Below are 16,420 nucleotides of genomic sequence, written 5' to 3'. Positions count from 1 at the left end.
AGGGCTACACTGTGACTTTTGTAACTGTACAAGATTGATTTCAACCCCTTAACGACCACGGACGTAAATGTACGTCCTGGTTTGGCGGGACTTCCCGCACCAGGACGTACATTTACATCCTGTGTATGACCGCGAGCATCGGAAAAGTGCTCACGTCACACACAGCAGGTTCGCCCATAATGGCCGACATCCGCAATCGCGCGGATGTCCGCCATTAACCCCTCAGATGCCGTGATCAATACAGATCACGGCATCTGTGGCATTGCGGTATTTTGAATGGATGATCGGATCGCCCGCAGCGCTGCCGTGGCGATCCCATCATCCAGCATGGCGGCCGGAGGTCCCCTCACCTGGCTCCGGCCGTCTCCCGGGGTCTTCTGCTCTGGTCTGCGATCGAGCAGACCAGAGCAGAAGATCACCGATAATACTGAGCAGTGCTGTGTGCTATACAATCAAAGGATTGCTATAGATAGTCCCCTATGGGGACATAAAAAGTTTTTTTTAAAAGTTGAAAAATTTAAAAATAAAAAGTAAACAAAAAGAGTGAAAAATCCCCTCCCCCAATAAAAATGAAAATTGTCAGATTTTCCCATTTTTCCGTTTTAAAATAAACATATTTGGTATCGCTGGTAAATGCGTAAATGTTTGAACTATCAAAATATAATGTTAATGATCCTGTACGGTGAATGGCGTAAATGTAAAAAATTTAAAAAGTCCAAAAATGCTGCTTTTTTTGTCACATTTTATTAAAAAAAATTAATAAAAAATTATCTAAAAGTTTTATATATGCAAATGTGGTATCTAAAAAAAGTACAGATGACGGTGCAAAAAATTTGCCCTCATACCGCCCTATATACTGAAAAATGAAAAAGTTATAGGTGGTCAAAATGGGGCGATTTTAGATTACTGATTTTGTACAAAAAGTTTTAGATTTTTTTAAGCGGTACAAAAATATTAAAGTATCTAGCCATGGGTATCATTTTAATCGTATCGACCCAGAGAATAAATAAAACATGTCATTTTTACTGTGAAGTGTACAGTGTGAAAATTAACCCCTGCAAAATGTGCAAAATTTTGGTTTTCATTTAAATTTCCTCCCTAAAAAATTTCTTGGGGGGGTTTGCCGTACATTTTATGGTAAAATGTGAGGTTTCATTACAAAGTACAATTGGTCTCACAAAAAACAAGCCCTTATATGGATCTGTAGATGGAAATATAAAAGAGTTATGGATTTTAGAAGGTGAGGAGGAAAAAAACAAAAACGCAAAAATAAAATTGGCCTGGTCTGTAAGTTGAAAATGGGCTTGGTCCTTAAGGGGTTAAAGGGGTTCCCCCATAAACCAAAGTTAATAAAATCAGATATGTACCATACAGAGCTGTTTTTTTTTAAGGACGCCTACTTCCTGGTTCTTCTCTTTTCCTCCCATGATCTGATCACTTCCTGGTTTTCTGAACTGTAACCGTGCTGTTGCCATACAATAGGACACACACACTTTCCCACAATCCCCCTTGCTTGTATACACAATAGAAACTAATGAGCAATATGGAGTTGAACACATTGGAAATATGTGTAGTTTCACATAATATATCAGTATTTGTGGTAAAACCCTTTAACTATTGAATGACTGCTGCAATCCACAAGATTACAAAAAGCTCAGTGCGTTACTATGGACTGTGGCTGTTGCTCGATAGTTAAAGAAAAACCTGACAGGTTGTTCACCCGCACTATCCTATACCCAATACTGTATATAGTGTGGTGAACAGCTTTAAAAAGAAAGTTTACTCCTATTAATCAGTGTAATGGTTGCAGATTAATGGGTGTTTATTCTTTCTTAGTTTGCGCTGCTGTGCTCCCCTATTCACTGCTCGGCCCGCCCCCCCTGATAAATATGCAAATGTCTTCACTCTCATGTCACTAGCAACTTGAGAGCCAGCTAGGAGTAAGCACTCTGCACCAGGAAGGCAGCGGCACCTGTGAAGAGCATAATGTTCACCCTCGGCAGGCTCTCACGTCCTAGTGACCTGAGAGCCGAGGTACGTGCTCTCAATTCACCCAAGTGCAGAAAAAGTGCACTAGGATGCGGTCCATGGCAGGTACAATGTCCCCTTTAGCGAAGCTATTCAGGGACTGAAAGTGCTCCTGGTGAATAACCAGGTTGTCACCAAGGAACCAGTGAAACAGGGATGCCCGGGGCATGGCAGGGAGATAAGGAACCTACACACCTCCCCTAGACCGTCAGGAGGGACAGCCAGAAGGGCACCGCACCCTCACCAATAACACATAAAAGAACACAAAAGTGGACACAGTGACATAAAAACTAAATAAATAAGTGAATGTGCGCAGTGTAATACTGCCTGGACATCCAGCCTTATCTTTAAAAATTCCCCGATGCTAGCCAGAAGGCCGGGATACAAAAGGTGAGTGCCCAGAAGAGTGAGAGAAAAAGTATGTGCTATGTGCCATCTTTCAAGTGGGGCGACGAACTCCCAAGTGAATTCCGGTACCCTGGGGGTCACCACTCCCAGGGCACTTTGGCACCTCAGCTCTTACTCTACCCGCACCTTAAGGCCAGACCCAGAAGGAACAGGTCACTTAAGGGACAGCTGCTGCTCTCCACCGCCATCTGTGGTACACCTGCCCTGCTGTGTGGTTCCCCATCCTGCCTTGGTGGTCTTCTACTCCGCCAACTAAGAGGAAAGGTACTACACTTGATCTTAACCAAAAGGCTGAGAAGCGACCCGAGAGTGAATGCATTTGCATATTCACTTCAGGGGCGGGGCGGGTGGTGAATATTTAGGAGGCAGGGGAGCTTGGCAAGCCGGCTCCCCACCTACGATGTGAACAGCAGAGCAATAGGAAGAAATAAATAAGCACCCATAACTCTGCAACTACTACGGTGATATTATATTAGTGACCCTAATTTTTAAACCAATCCTCCCACACTATAACCCAGTATATTAGGTTTAGTGTGGGTTAACAGAATGTCATTTTTTATCTTTAAAATCAAACTTGTAAACTTGTGTAGCCTTAGCCTAATACTATTATGTGCATAAGGACTTTTCGGCCACCTTGATCACTATATATCATCAGTAATAATCAAAATGGCCAAAGAATGGGAAACATTTTAAATATTTTTTTTTTATTACTTAAGTGTAATTGGAGAATGAATATCTGACTGTTAGTCATTGTGTGCACTATATGTAATGATGATCTGTATGACTATGCATGCCCCGGATGCTTTCGAAAAATGTTTCAACAAATGCTTTACAGAAATGTTTCTATCTGTGGTATGCAATGGTTGTGAATACTAAACTAAATGAGGAATGGAAGACAACAGTTAAAGACTAGGAATCTTTATGTCACATGAATAAGTTTTAAAAAGAACCATCACATTTAAAGTAACATATGACACAAAATGGAGCAAATACTTCACAAACGATATTACATTTCTTACTTCAGATACAGTCAGCCCCAACGTTTTTTTTTTTTTTTAAGAAGTGTGGCTTAGAAGTTGCTATATGGCAAGCTATATATACGTGTTTATTAGCACAAACTTACATCAGTTATTGTCAACCATTGGACAGAAACATTGCAATTGACAATAACATGTTGTATACAACATTCTCTTCTCAAGCACAAATGATGTAACTCATCTAATCAATCGTCCCTTCTAATTACTTACATTGAAATAACTGGTATGAAGGATTTAACTTAAAATTAAAAGGATCAATGTCACAGATGACACTGATTTTACCTCACAAGTATCAGATGGAATAAAGTCACTGATCTTTTCCACTCAATAAAGTAGGGTTGGAGAACATCTGACCTGCAACATCATTGCCACCCTACTCTGGTAGGGGAGATAGCAACAGGACCGGATAGGATCCCTGTGGCCCTAGACTTGATTTCCTTTAGGCCGCCAGCAGCATCATGGCTGAATCCACTAGAGGCTGGAGGGGTTTTATCCTCTGTCCTGAAGGTGGAGATTCCTGCACCTTCTAATGACTGCATGCAGAGATGTGACTTTTAGCTTCAGGGTTCCAATACAAAATCTGTAACAGGGCCTCATGTCTAATGGGGCCCCTTAGACACCAGGGCCTCACTGTGACTGCTACTTCTGCACCCCCTATAGTTACACCTCTGGCTGTAGGAAGAAGTTGCATGTGGCTTAGAATCAGGAGAGCATGGCGGGGGCTGTGGGGGAGCCAAGGTGAGTATGTGTTTTTGTTTTTAAAATCTTCAGGGGACAAGCTACCTACAGGGGGTAAGTTACCCAGCAAACAACCTACAGGGAAAAATATATACAGGGAAAAATATACAGGGAAAAATATACCTACAGGGGGGGTCCTATATACAGTTGGAAAATTACATACAGGGAGAAAGCTACCTACAAGGGTGTCCTTTATGCAGGGGGCAAGCTACCTACAAGGGGTCCCACATACTGGGGACAAGCTACCTACAGGGGGTCTTATACACAGAGGGCAAACTAACTACAGGGGGCAAGCGGTCTACAGGGGGTCCTATATACAGGGGGCAAACTACCTACAGGGGGTCTTACATACAGGGGGCTACCTACAGGGGTTGCTATATATATATATATATATATATATATATATATACATATATACACACACTATCTAAAGGGGAGGTCCTACCTTTAGGGGGAAAGCTACATGGGGGAGGGGGAAGGGAAATCTGACTACAGGGACAAGCTACTGCAAGACTGACCAATGACCAATGCAAACCTTGAAAAGCAGTTGTGAGTAGCAGCAATATTAAGTTACCAATGTTAATATATTATATTTGCTAAACATAATGCTGATACTTAGTCGATTCAGGTTACATATATTAATTTATTTGCTTACACTGTCAAGGGTGGCGACGAAGAGGATGATTAATATGGCGATGTGGAGGGCAGTTATACCAAAGAGTAGAAGACTCATGTTCTGATCCTCTGTGGAAAACCTGCAAAAAATCAATAAACAGAAAACTGTATGTCAGGTAGCCATCCATATGAATAAAAAAGCCATATGTTCTTTAACAGAGTTAGACCCAAGAATATTGTCACAAAAAATATTAAAATAATACACAAAGAGAACTCATCGCGTTGTATATGCAGTCCAGTCTGCAGGTATCATGTTATAGAGCAGGAGGAGCTGAGCAGATGATATATAGTATTGTGGAAAAAGATTCAGTGTAACTTCAGTAAATTAACTATATTTATTTACCTGCTTGTATTGGACATAGAAGCCCAGTGGGCGGTCCTACTCAGTGATTGACAGTTATCTTTGTATGCACACTCATACAGGAAGGCCATCAATAAGAGGTTTAGATAAATATATTATACTCAAACTTTCCCCACAAGACTATATATTGATCTCCTCAGCTCCTCCTGCTGTATAACATGTTGCCCACGTATTGAACTGCATTTTCAATGTTATGTGTTCCCTTTAATGATATATTTGGGGGAATTTATCAAGGCATGCATGACATTTTTCTGGCAACAATAAGTCACACATTTCTGTGCAAGCCAATTTTGTGCAAAAATTAGGATTCCTTTGTAGTGAACTATCTTACCAAATATGAATGAATTCCAAAATAATAATGTTTCTCCCCTTTATTAGGAGGAACAATCCAAGTAGGACATAGTGGAAATTGTGGAAAAATCCAATTTCATGTGTCTTGCCACTTTAGTCTAAATTGCAGGCACCCATAGAGATAAGATGCTTAGGGCTGCCCACTACCTATGTTGGGGGAAAACTCATAAAGTATTTCTATTAGAGCCTATGGAAATCACAGGACATTACTGTCTTAAAAGAAAAAAAAAATACATGTGAAAAGTATTGATTGTTCAGGGTCTCAGTGCTGACATCCCTAACAATCTCTAGATATACAGTGGATATAAAAAGTCTACCCACCCCTTTAAAATGCCAGATTCTTGTGGTGTTTAAAAGTGTGACAAAGATAAATCATGTCAGAACTTTGTCTACCTTTAATGTGACCTATAATTTAACAATTCAATTGCAAAACAAACTGAAATCTTTGAGGGGTAACAAAATAAAACACTATAACCCGGTTGCATAACTGTATACACCCTTAAACTAATATTTTGTTGAAGCACCTTTTGATTTTATTTAATCAATTAGTCTTTTGGGTAGGAGTCTATTTGCATTGCACATCTGGACGTGGCAATATCTGCCCACTCCTCTTCAGATCACCCTACAGATGTTCAATTGGATTAAGGTCTGGGCTATGGCTGGACCACTCCACACATTTAATCTTCTTTTAAATTTTTATCTTCAGCTTTCTGAGGGTTTTATGACAAAATGATATTTGGAACTATTCACAACTTCCTCCACCTTAAGGCCCTGGTTCCAGCTGAAAAAAAAAACAGCCCCAAAGCATGATGCTATTACCACCCCACCATGCTGCACTGTGGGTATAGTGTTCTTTAGGTGATGTGCAGTATTGTTTTTGAGTCAAACATACCTTTTGTATTTATGGCCAAAAACTTAAACCTTGGTTTTATCTGACCATTTTCCCACATGCTTTTGGGAGACTTGATGCTAGTTTTTGCAAAGGTTTGTCAGATTTGGATGTTTCTCTTTGTAAGACTAGGCTTCCATCCTACCACCCTACCATATAGCCCACTCATATGAAGAGGAGATTGTAGCCCACAGCCAGTACTTGCAAGAAAATCCTGCAGTTCCTTTAGTGTTGCATTAGGCCTCTTGAGAGCCTTCCTGACCATTTTTTATTTTCATCTTTTCATCAATTTTGGAGATTCCATATTTTCTCCACTTGATGGTGACTGTCTTCACTGTGTTCCATGGTAGATCTAATGCTTTGGAACTTCATTAGTACCCTTCTTCTCACTGATATCTTTGAACAATGAGATCCCTTCTATTGAACATGAGTTTGAATTGGTTTATTTAAAGGAGTAGTCCAGTGGTGAACAAGTGGTGAGCAACTTATCCCCTATTCTAAGGATAGGGGATAAGTTGCCGATCGCGGTGTGTCCGACCGCTGGGGCCCCCCGCGATCTCCTGTATGGGGCCCCAACAGCCCGCGCGAAGGGGGCGCGTCGACCACCGCACGAAGTGGCAATCTCCGGCTCTGCCATGGCGATGTATTGAGGGGGCGTGTGTGCCGCCGCTTCGTGCAGTGGTAGACACACGCTATCTGGCCGGAGAGCCTGGGCCCCGTACAGAGAGATCACAGGGGGCCCCAGCGGTCGGACCCCCTGCGATCTCAAACTTATCCCCTATCCTTAGGATAGGGGATACGTTTTTCACCACTGGACTACCCCTTTAATCCTGAACACAGCCACAAGAGGGTGTGCACACTTATGCAACCAGATTATAGTGTGTTATTTTATTTTCTTTCCCCCCTCAGAGATGTCAGTTTGTTTTGCAATTGAAATGTTCAAATTATAGGTCACATTTAAGGCAGAAAAAGTTCTGACATGATTTACCTTTTTTTTTGCTCCCAACACACAAATAAAAATGATTTATCATTGTCTTATTCTTTATCAAAACAAGATGGCATTATAAAAGAGTGTGTAGACTTTTTATATTCACTGCAGATTGGAGGAGTGTGTAGCAGAGCCCTTCACTTTCTAGCTTAGCTCTTTATCGGTCTCAGGTTCCATAGAGTGAAAATTAAGCCTGTCACCTGCAGTGACATAGATTGTGTGATCAGTGGGAGAGAAGTAGGAGTCTTTGCACTGACCAAAAAAAAAACTTTTGATATGTCTGCATGCTGTTTTTAATGGCAGTAACTCTTTACATCCAAAAAGGAGACAACACCTTGAAGAGTAGATACAAGTGTAGTATAGAAGTAGGATGGGCCTTGAGAATTATTTCCTTTGGTGGGCACATAGAACTCCAGTTCCAATGAAGACACTATATTACAAGTTTTAATATATCACGAGATCATAGTAAAACACTAATAGCAGCATTTAATCTATCTTTTAATAACGTCTGACTTTAATCTCCAACCTATGCAGATTTAACACGATCGCACTCACAAGTGTCATTTTCTATTAGACGGCATAAATTCTAGTTTTACGGCGTAGCTGGCTAAAAAAGGATATGATCTAATTAGTCTTGTACAGTTTATGAACAGAAAATATGAACACAGACATAACTCTCTGTCCTACAAAGAAATGACTTTTATTACTTCAATGTAGTGGTCACAGCTTGTACTCAGGGTTTTGTAGTCATAAATAACAGATGGACAAAATAATGTAATATGCTATAAATATAATTTTCACCTTGGCCAGCAGGGCACAGCCAGTACTATATGAAGCAGATAGTCTTCACCCTCTTGTGCAAACTGCATAAAAAATAGTATAAAACTACTCAATAATAATAACTGTATAACTGGGATTACACCCTATTCCACAGACAACTTGCACTGTGCTGTACATAGAACACCCACACGTCTGGATTAGGAAGTGCAGATGTGTATGACACACAAGGTTCATCGTCACCACACTTTTTCTCTGCCTTGAGTGATCCCCTTATGGTTTGGATTTCTTGGGTCCCCTCTTTACCCCATGGTTCTGGCCCCCTGTTGGCCCTTCAGACACTTAAAGGGTAGCTCCCACCATCCTCTTTTTTTTTTTCTGTCCCTGCCTATTGCCCATCTATCCCTAACCCCCTCCCTGCCTTTATTTATTTTTTTATTATCTTAAAAATGGCATTTTGTCTGCCTGGTAGTGTGCTCACTACCAGGCAGACTTCCCTAGCAGGCACCACGTCACTGATGCCTGCTGGGGGCCGACTTCCGCCCTTTGTTCTCCTGACAGGGTGCCTCCAGCTGTTTCACCACTACAACTCCCAGCATGCCCTGACAGCAAATAGATGTCAGGGCATGCTGGGAGTTGTAGTGGTGAAACAACTGGAGGCACTCTGTGTTGGAAGACACCCAGCCCCCGACCAATATCACCCCCCCCCTCACCTGTGCTGGAGCATGAGCGGGGGTCCGTAGCAAGCAACAAGCGTGTACCCGTCTTCCTGTCATGCTCCTACACTCTGTAAACTGTCTCTATGTTTCTGGAGGATTGAAATACCTCCAGAACCATAGAGAGAGTTACCAGAGTGTAGGAGCATGACAGGAAGCCGGGTACACGCTTGTTGCTCAGTGTGTGATGGGCCCTCATGTAAATGGCGCTCCCCCCGGTAATGACAGGACACAGCTGCGAGGAGCAGAGAGGAGGCGGCGTATCCCCACTGGAGCCGCAGCTGTAAGGAGAGGTAAGAACCATGTGCCTCCCTGCTGCAGGGAGAATATGCAGCAGGGAGGCAGCCAGTGTGAGAGTACAGGGAGCCAATGCGTAGCCCTGGATTTCACTGTGCTCGCTCTCGCCTGTTTGATTGACAGGCGGGAGCGAGCACCGCAGTGACTGGAATTTCGACTCATTTGCCAGGCTCAAATGAGACGAAATTCTGTAGTGACGTCACTGCCGAATGCATTCGGCCACTAGGAGGGCGACCCCTAGTGGCCGAATTTAAAAGTGATTTTAAACTGGTTTAAAATCACTTTTTTTAATTAAACTATATTAGAGATATGTTGTAGTACTTAAGTACTACAACATATCAATTTTTTTATTTCACGACAGTGCCCATTTAATAAATGTTCTTTGTGTTAAATTGTACTCTGAACTTTCCTCTTTGCCAACGCTACCTATCTCTATATATATAATCTTCTTATGATAGAAATTCCCCTTAAAATTCATTTAGACCGTTTGAGTAACAACCCATTACTGGATTAAAGGGGTACTACGGCGCTTAGACATCTTATCCCCTATCCAAAGGATAGGGGATAAGATGCCTGATTGCAAGGGTCCTGCCGCTAGGGACCCCCGTGATCTTGCACGCAGCACCCCGTTAAAATCAGTCTGATTACTGTCGATCCAGGGGCCGGAGCGTTGTGACATCACGGTTCCGCCCCCGTGTGATGTCACGCTCCTCCCCCTCAATGCAAGCCTATGGGAGGGGGCGTGACGCCAGTCGCATAGACTTGCATTGACGGGGGGGGCGTGACGTCACACAGGGGCGGAGTTGTGACATCACGCTCTTTCGCTCACGTGGTCGGGATCCGAAGCCTCCAGCGTTGCTGGAAGTCGTTAAGGTGGGTGCTGCAGCTGAGATCCCGGGGGTCCCCCGCGATCTGACATCTTATCCCCTATCCTTTGGATAGGGGTTCAGATATCTAGGGGCGGAGTACCCCTTTAAAGATCACAAATAGAATAAAGGGAAAAAGAAAGTCTTTACAGATACATTTTTACATATAAGACCATTGATCAATGTTTCTGTAAAGTAGCTGGGCGCTATTTTATATATGTACACACTTCCACAGCCCATAATATGAATGACATATGTGAAGATTTCAGTGACTGCTAACTGTGTGGATACACAGGGTTGTTTCTAAAGTTAACAGTTTTCATGCTTGGAAAGTATGCCTATTTGTCAATTGCTCCACTGTTTACAGGAAAGAAGCAGGAATGCCTCCTTGACACTGAGCCAGATGAGACCAAATGTGCCCAAGGCAGAGACATTTACTAGAATCTTCAAGGTTCACAGTCACATTCATCGGTGATGAACAGAACATAAACTCTTCTTAAAATATGCAGTAAGTCACAGTAAATAATTTACTTTTCACAGTTCTTGTCAGTGACGCTGTACAAATACTTGTATTTAAGCATAGCTAGGTATAATTTCATCCAGGGCAAATATTTTGTTCCCCATTGCTTTAGCCCTGTATATAAACACCATGGTTGTAGCAGAGTGGCTTATACCCCCAGTAAGAGGGCACATACCCCAACAGCACCCTTTGTGCACATTCTGAATTTATGACCCTGTGAGTCTCATCTCTCCTCTGCATGGTGTCTAGTGATTGCTACATTGATATGTCAGGGTTGTTTTTTTTTTTTTTGTTTCTTAAAGAAAGTTACATGCATTCTAAAAAAAATCACTAGGAAGGACCATTTTTTTAATATTCAATGTACGTTTTTTTAAACTGTTACCACCCTTCTTAAAAGGAATTAATGAGGGAAACGCTGTAGATCAGTCATGAAACTGAAAGCTGTGGTACTTGAGCTGCTCAACCCCACTTTGACATTTGGCTAAGGAATAAAAAGCCTATTTTATGCATGGCAACAGCCATAAGTTTCAGGAAAGGTCCAGTTGGCTTTTATACACCAACAGCTATCCAACAGTACCTACAGCTCTTAGCAGCAAATGCAACTTACAGATTCCTTTTAACAATACAATGGGTTATCCAAACTTTTAAAATTGGTGGACCCCCCTCAGGATAGCCATCATTAGATCAGTTGGGTCAAACTTGCTTTTTGCCCCTCGTGTTTTAGGAAGCCCAAAGACCAGTCTTTCACATAAGACAACAGTATTATAGGTGTGTTAGTCAGACCCTCACCAACAAGGCCATCCATACATGATGTTTCTAAAGCCCTTTAACTTCTGAGAGAAAGATAGAAAATCCATTGTCCCTTTCTTCAGCAGTAACGGTCACCAAGTCTGACTGTAAAATAAAAACCCACCAACAGTCTTACAATCTTGGATTGGTGATGAGTATGGACCTTATCTAACCCCTGTTTTTGAACCCCTGCGACAACTAACCTAAAAGTCTACAGAGCTTATCATAGATTTCATCCAGGAGGACTTGGTACAGTTTAATTCCAGCTGTCTGAAATTGTCATCATCTCTACAATGTCCTATGCAAGTAAGGCCTTAACACAGACAAAAGAGTGCTATTCAGAGACTGAGAGAGAATCTCCGCTGTTGTGTGAGGATACCTATTGGTTGTCAATTTGCTGTGGTAAATGATCACAAACCATCAATAGGCTGGCGGCTAGAAACACGGTTGGGTCACAGAATACAAAGGTCTGGTACATGGCAAGGAAACACTAAGACTGCTTTCTCTAAGGCACAAGGCAAACAAAGATCTGGCAAGGGTACTAGGGATGAGCAAAAACTTATAACAATGGTGCAGGTGTGAATACTAATTACGGGCGCCACTTGCCCTTTAAATTCCAAAGCTCCGGCGTGCGCGCTAGGAGGCGGGGCATGCGGGTCGGAGCTGAGGGACAGAGGCCAGGGACGGATGTGAGTGATGGGCTGGGACTCGCATGCGGGCGCGTTCCGCGATGCAAATCCCAGCCCCGCCGGGAGCCGACATATGGGGAAAGATGCGCTCACGGCCGGTATCTCTGGCCAGAGCGCTGTTCATTACAATGTACAGGTCAAAGGCCACCAAATCACTCTAAGGATTATGTTCTACAGTAAAAATTTCTGTTCATAGAGTGTTATTGTGCTGTATTTACTTCAATCATTTTTGAAAATCTACTGTGTAATATAATACAACAAACTGAAATAAAGAATAAATACCTGGTCCTCATGAACATATTTTTCTTTTCAACCAATAGATTTGCGAGAAGACCAAAAGGTATTACATGACAAATAACCATATCATTCTTATATGACCCTATAGTGCATAAACAAGGCCCAATGACCATAGTCTATATTGGCATCACATTGGCCTTACTTATAACCCCTATAATGAAATGCCATGGTAATAAGATGCATGTGCCCTCTTGTACTGATCAATTGCTCCCTGGAATTACAGCTGTGGACCTGCTTCTTATAACTGCACACAGTAACATCTGACAGTAAAAGTAATGTTTCCCCTAAAGGCAGGGCTCAAGTCCTGCAGGAACGCATAAGAACTGAGTTCCTGCACTTTTCCCACAACAAGAACACTGTTCCTAATAGCAGTGAGTCCTGCAGGACCAGCCTTTGAGTGGAAATCTTGGGAGGGTTTCCAACTTCTTCCCCAGGACTTGATCCCTGCCTAAAGGGGTATTCTGATGGAAACCTTATCAATGGTATAGGGAATAAGTGCCGCCCACACATACACATGATCTTCAGAATGGCAAATCATTTTATTTTTTAACAGAGCAGTGGATCAGCATGTGTGCAACTTCTTCAATCATTGTCTATGCACCATTTAAAACAAATAAGTCGGACTGCAATTTTGGAGAGTGTGGGGCACAGTGGTTGGGCCCTTCATGATCTCACACTTACCCCCTATTTTGTGGATAGAAGATACGTTAATTTAACTTGGAATACCCTTGTGAAGTGAAGTATTAGTTTATTCCATTATTTTTTCCATTTTTTTTCCATTCTGCCCAGGCTTCTGCAAGAAAAATAACAAACTTTAACTTACCTCCCGTTGCTCCACCTGAGCACCAATATCAGTCTCTCGTCCTTCGGCAGTGTGATGTAACTGGCACAGACACTAGGAGTCAGGCAGGGCCCATTACATGGCACTACCGATCAGTGTTTCACCGTCCGAGGTGGGACATCACTGCGGCTGGCCATAAGTTTAGCATAGTCTGATGCGTCGGGCCCCTAGAATGTGGAAGAAGGCCAGGGCTGAAGGATGGCAGACCGATTTCCGTGCACTTAGGGAGTGGTGAAAGGTAAGTCAAAGCTTTTATTTTCATTTATATTTTTTGAAGGAGCCCAGGCAGAATAAAAATTATATAAAAATATCCCAGTAATAATGAGGGCATAGACATACTAAAGTAAAGCATAACATTTATTGTGCTCAGGAAAGATAGAAATGCATGAAAGAATTATGGTGAACTCGGTTTGCCCTGCCCTCTTATATCTGTATGTCCTATAAAAAGGGGCATTACCAAGATAATTTAGGGGATTTTTATCACACATTAAAAGTTATGGTTTGTTTTAGTATAACTTACAATTGTGCATTAGGCACCTCTATTACAGTTTCCATCAAAACAACAGAACTAAATAGTGGAGTTTGCAGCTGTACTGTAGTTTGTTCGGTAAGATAACAGACACTATTAGGAAAACCTTCTGAGTGGGGTGTGAGGGGCACTGCCTATGTCTGACAGGTAACGGGTCCAGAATTGTGGTATTCTCATTGTGCTGCTCCTATGACAAATCAGAACCATGGAAATGATCGCTCAGATGTAAAGGCTTATTACTGGAGAATTCCTGAACCCCCTCTTTGTTGGTTCAGACTGTCAAGTGCATATGCACCAGGGGCCATTATAATACTTTTCAGGACACTTTACATAAAACAGGATTTTTCCTTTCAGCTTTTGTGTATCTGTCCCTATCCTGGAATTTCTAATTAGAACATCTAAAACATAGTTATATATTTCTAAGTTAAACTAATGAAGTAAATTTGAGCGGCCGTATTAGTCCAGTGATGCAGATGAAAATCATAAAATGTTGCAGTATCTTGTAATCCCTTTTTTATTGGACTAACAGCATTTTGTAAAGACAAGTTAAACTAATGGAGACGAATAAAAATAAACATTTTCTGGTGTCACCATAATACTTTACACATTCCCCCTGCCCCCAAACACATATGGGGCTCTAACTGCGCAGTTGTTGTTGCTATATCCATTGACCCCTTCTCTTTATACAGTCAGGAATGTGTACAAGGTCAGCAGGGTATCCTAAGAAGCAGTCAAGAATTCTTCTTTACAGTCAAAGGTCACCCAGCAGAGAAAAGGCGACAGTATTATTTTGGTCATTTCAAAGCAGAGATGAATGAAATTACATGAACCTACAAACATGTCGGAAAAGAGATGGGAAAAATGACTTTATCATGTAACTCCCTGTGACTAACAACAAAATGTCCTTGTGTTCAGCTTAAATGAAATACAGATGTGAGTCATCTGACCGCAGTGATGGACCCGTCCCATACCATGTGCTTCATGCACTGAAAATTTAATTTGTAGCTTGACTTTCCAGCCCATGTTACAATGTTATCTTTCCGCAATTTATACACACTCTATTTAAGTTCAGTTTTTTCAATTAATGTTTTTTATTAAGCATTTTGATGTAAGTTTAAAGGGGTACTCCGGTGAAAAACTTTTTTTTTTTTTTTTTAAATCAACTGGTGCCAGAAAGTTAAACAGATTTGTGAATTACTTCTATTAAAAAATCTTAATCCTTCCTGTACTTATTAGCTGCTGAATACTATAGCGGAAATTCTTTTCTTTTTGAAACACAGAGCTGTCTGCTGACATCATGACCAATGTGCTCTCTGCTGACATCTCTGTCCATTTTATGAACTGTCCAGAACAGCACATGTTTGCCATGGGGATTTCCTTTTACCCTGGACAGTTCCTAAAAATGGACAGAGATGTCAGCAGAGAGCACTGTGCTCGTGATTCAGCAGACAGCTCTGTGTTTCAAACGGAAAAGAATTTCCACTGTAGTATTCAGCAGCTAATAAGTACAGGAAGGATTAAGGATTTTTTAATGGAAGTAATTTACAAATCTTTTGTACCGAGTGAGAAAGAGGTTTCCGGCACTGCTAGCTGGTAGCTAGTAGGATCAATAGGTCGGCATGCCCCGCACTGGTGTCGTGTGAGGCTATAATGGCTGCACTGAGTGAGGGTGCTGGTGGAAGTGCACAAATCGCTGGTTCGAATATAGATGTATGAGAAAAAAACGCACTCACCCGTACTTCTTCGTGCAGGATACAAGTTTATTCCAAAGGGGTGATACAAATGTCCATGGAACACAGTGATCGCAGGTTGGCTAGGACTCTCAGGAGCGTTCCATCATGTGTGACAGCTGTTTCACGAGTCTCAGACCGCTTCGTCAGACTTTCTGGCACCAGTTGATTAAAAAAAAAAGAGTACCCCTTTAACTATAAGGCTGTATGAGATCAGAGGCACATGGCAGTGTAGTAAGGCCCCATAGAAGTTTTGTATTGTGTTACAGCTTTATACCGTTATGTTGAGCAGTAATACACTTGTGTGAGTGAGGTCTTTCCTGAATCACATCCATGTTTAGGGATTGTTCCTTTAAACCCTGAAAAGGAAGACTGCGCCTTTTTTATCATTCTTCGCGGCTCCATTCATTCTCCTTCAGAAACATTTATCATAAAACAAGCCTGATCAGGTAAAACAATAAGAAATACAAAATCCCCACTTACGTTCCTGTAAATGAAAACTATTCACCTAAATCCCAGATCCTGGTAGATTCCAATGTAATTCCAGCTGGCACAGGGAACGTGGCTCTGGCCTTGTCTCAATAAATACATTTGTGCCAGGCACCATTTATGGCATATACAGCAATATGTAAAGAATGTGTAATAGTGTACATTGTAGTACATGAAATGATTAATTAACAGCATAGATATGTTACTGTTATATCCAGAAGTGTTGTAACAATCTATACCGTATATACTGGAGTATAAGCAGAGTTTTTCTGCACGATTTTTGTGGTGAAAACGCCCCCCTTGGATTATTCTCGAGTGAACTCTCCGCCTGTCAATCCCTTCACAGTGGTCTTCAACCTACGGACTTCCAGATGTTGCAAAACTACAACTCCAAATGTTGCAAAA

The 16,420-nt window shown here is 41.7% G+C and overlaps 1 protein-coding gene and 1 long non-coding RNA gene across 2 annotated transcripts in view; one reads left to right on the top strand and one right to left on the bottom strand.

The window, feature by feature from the left end:
- The window catches only part of EMP3 (epithelial membrane protein 3), a 35,347-nt gene that overhangs the window by 8,619 nt on the left and 10,308 nt on the right, over positions 1 to 16,420 (bottom strand). Inside the window, exon 2 of the mRNA XM_056542321.1 lies at positions 4,867 to 4,966. Coding sequence (XP_056398296.1) covers positions 4,867 to 4,944 — 78 coding nt within the window. The 5' untranslated portion in view covers positions 4,945 to 4,966. The remainder of the gene's footprint in view (positions 1 to 4,866; positions 4,967 to 16,420) is intronic.
- LOC130293521 (uncharacterized) overlaps positions 1 to 16,420 on the top strand; it is a 56,266-nt gene that overhangs the window by 29,822 nt on the left and 10,024 nt on the right. The window contains exon 2 of the long non-coding RNA XR_008848234.1: positions 10,499 to 10,639. This is a non-coding gene — a long non-coding RNA (uncharacterized LOC130293521). The remainder of the gene's footprint in view (positions 1 to 10,498; positions 10,640 to 16,420) is intronic.

This window comes from Hyla sarda, chromosome 10 (assembly GCF_029499605.1).
Source record: "Hyla sarda isolate aHylSar1 chromosome 10, aHylSar1.hap1, whole genome shotgun sequence".
Lineage (NCBI taxonomy): Eukaryota > Metazoa > Chordata > Amphibia > Anura > Hylidae > Hyla > Hyla sarda.
This window is presented reverse-complemented; position numbering and strand designations above follow the sequence as displayed.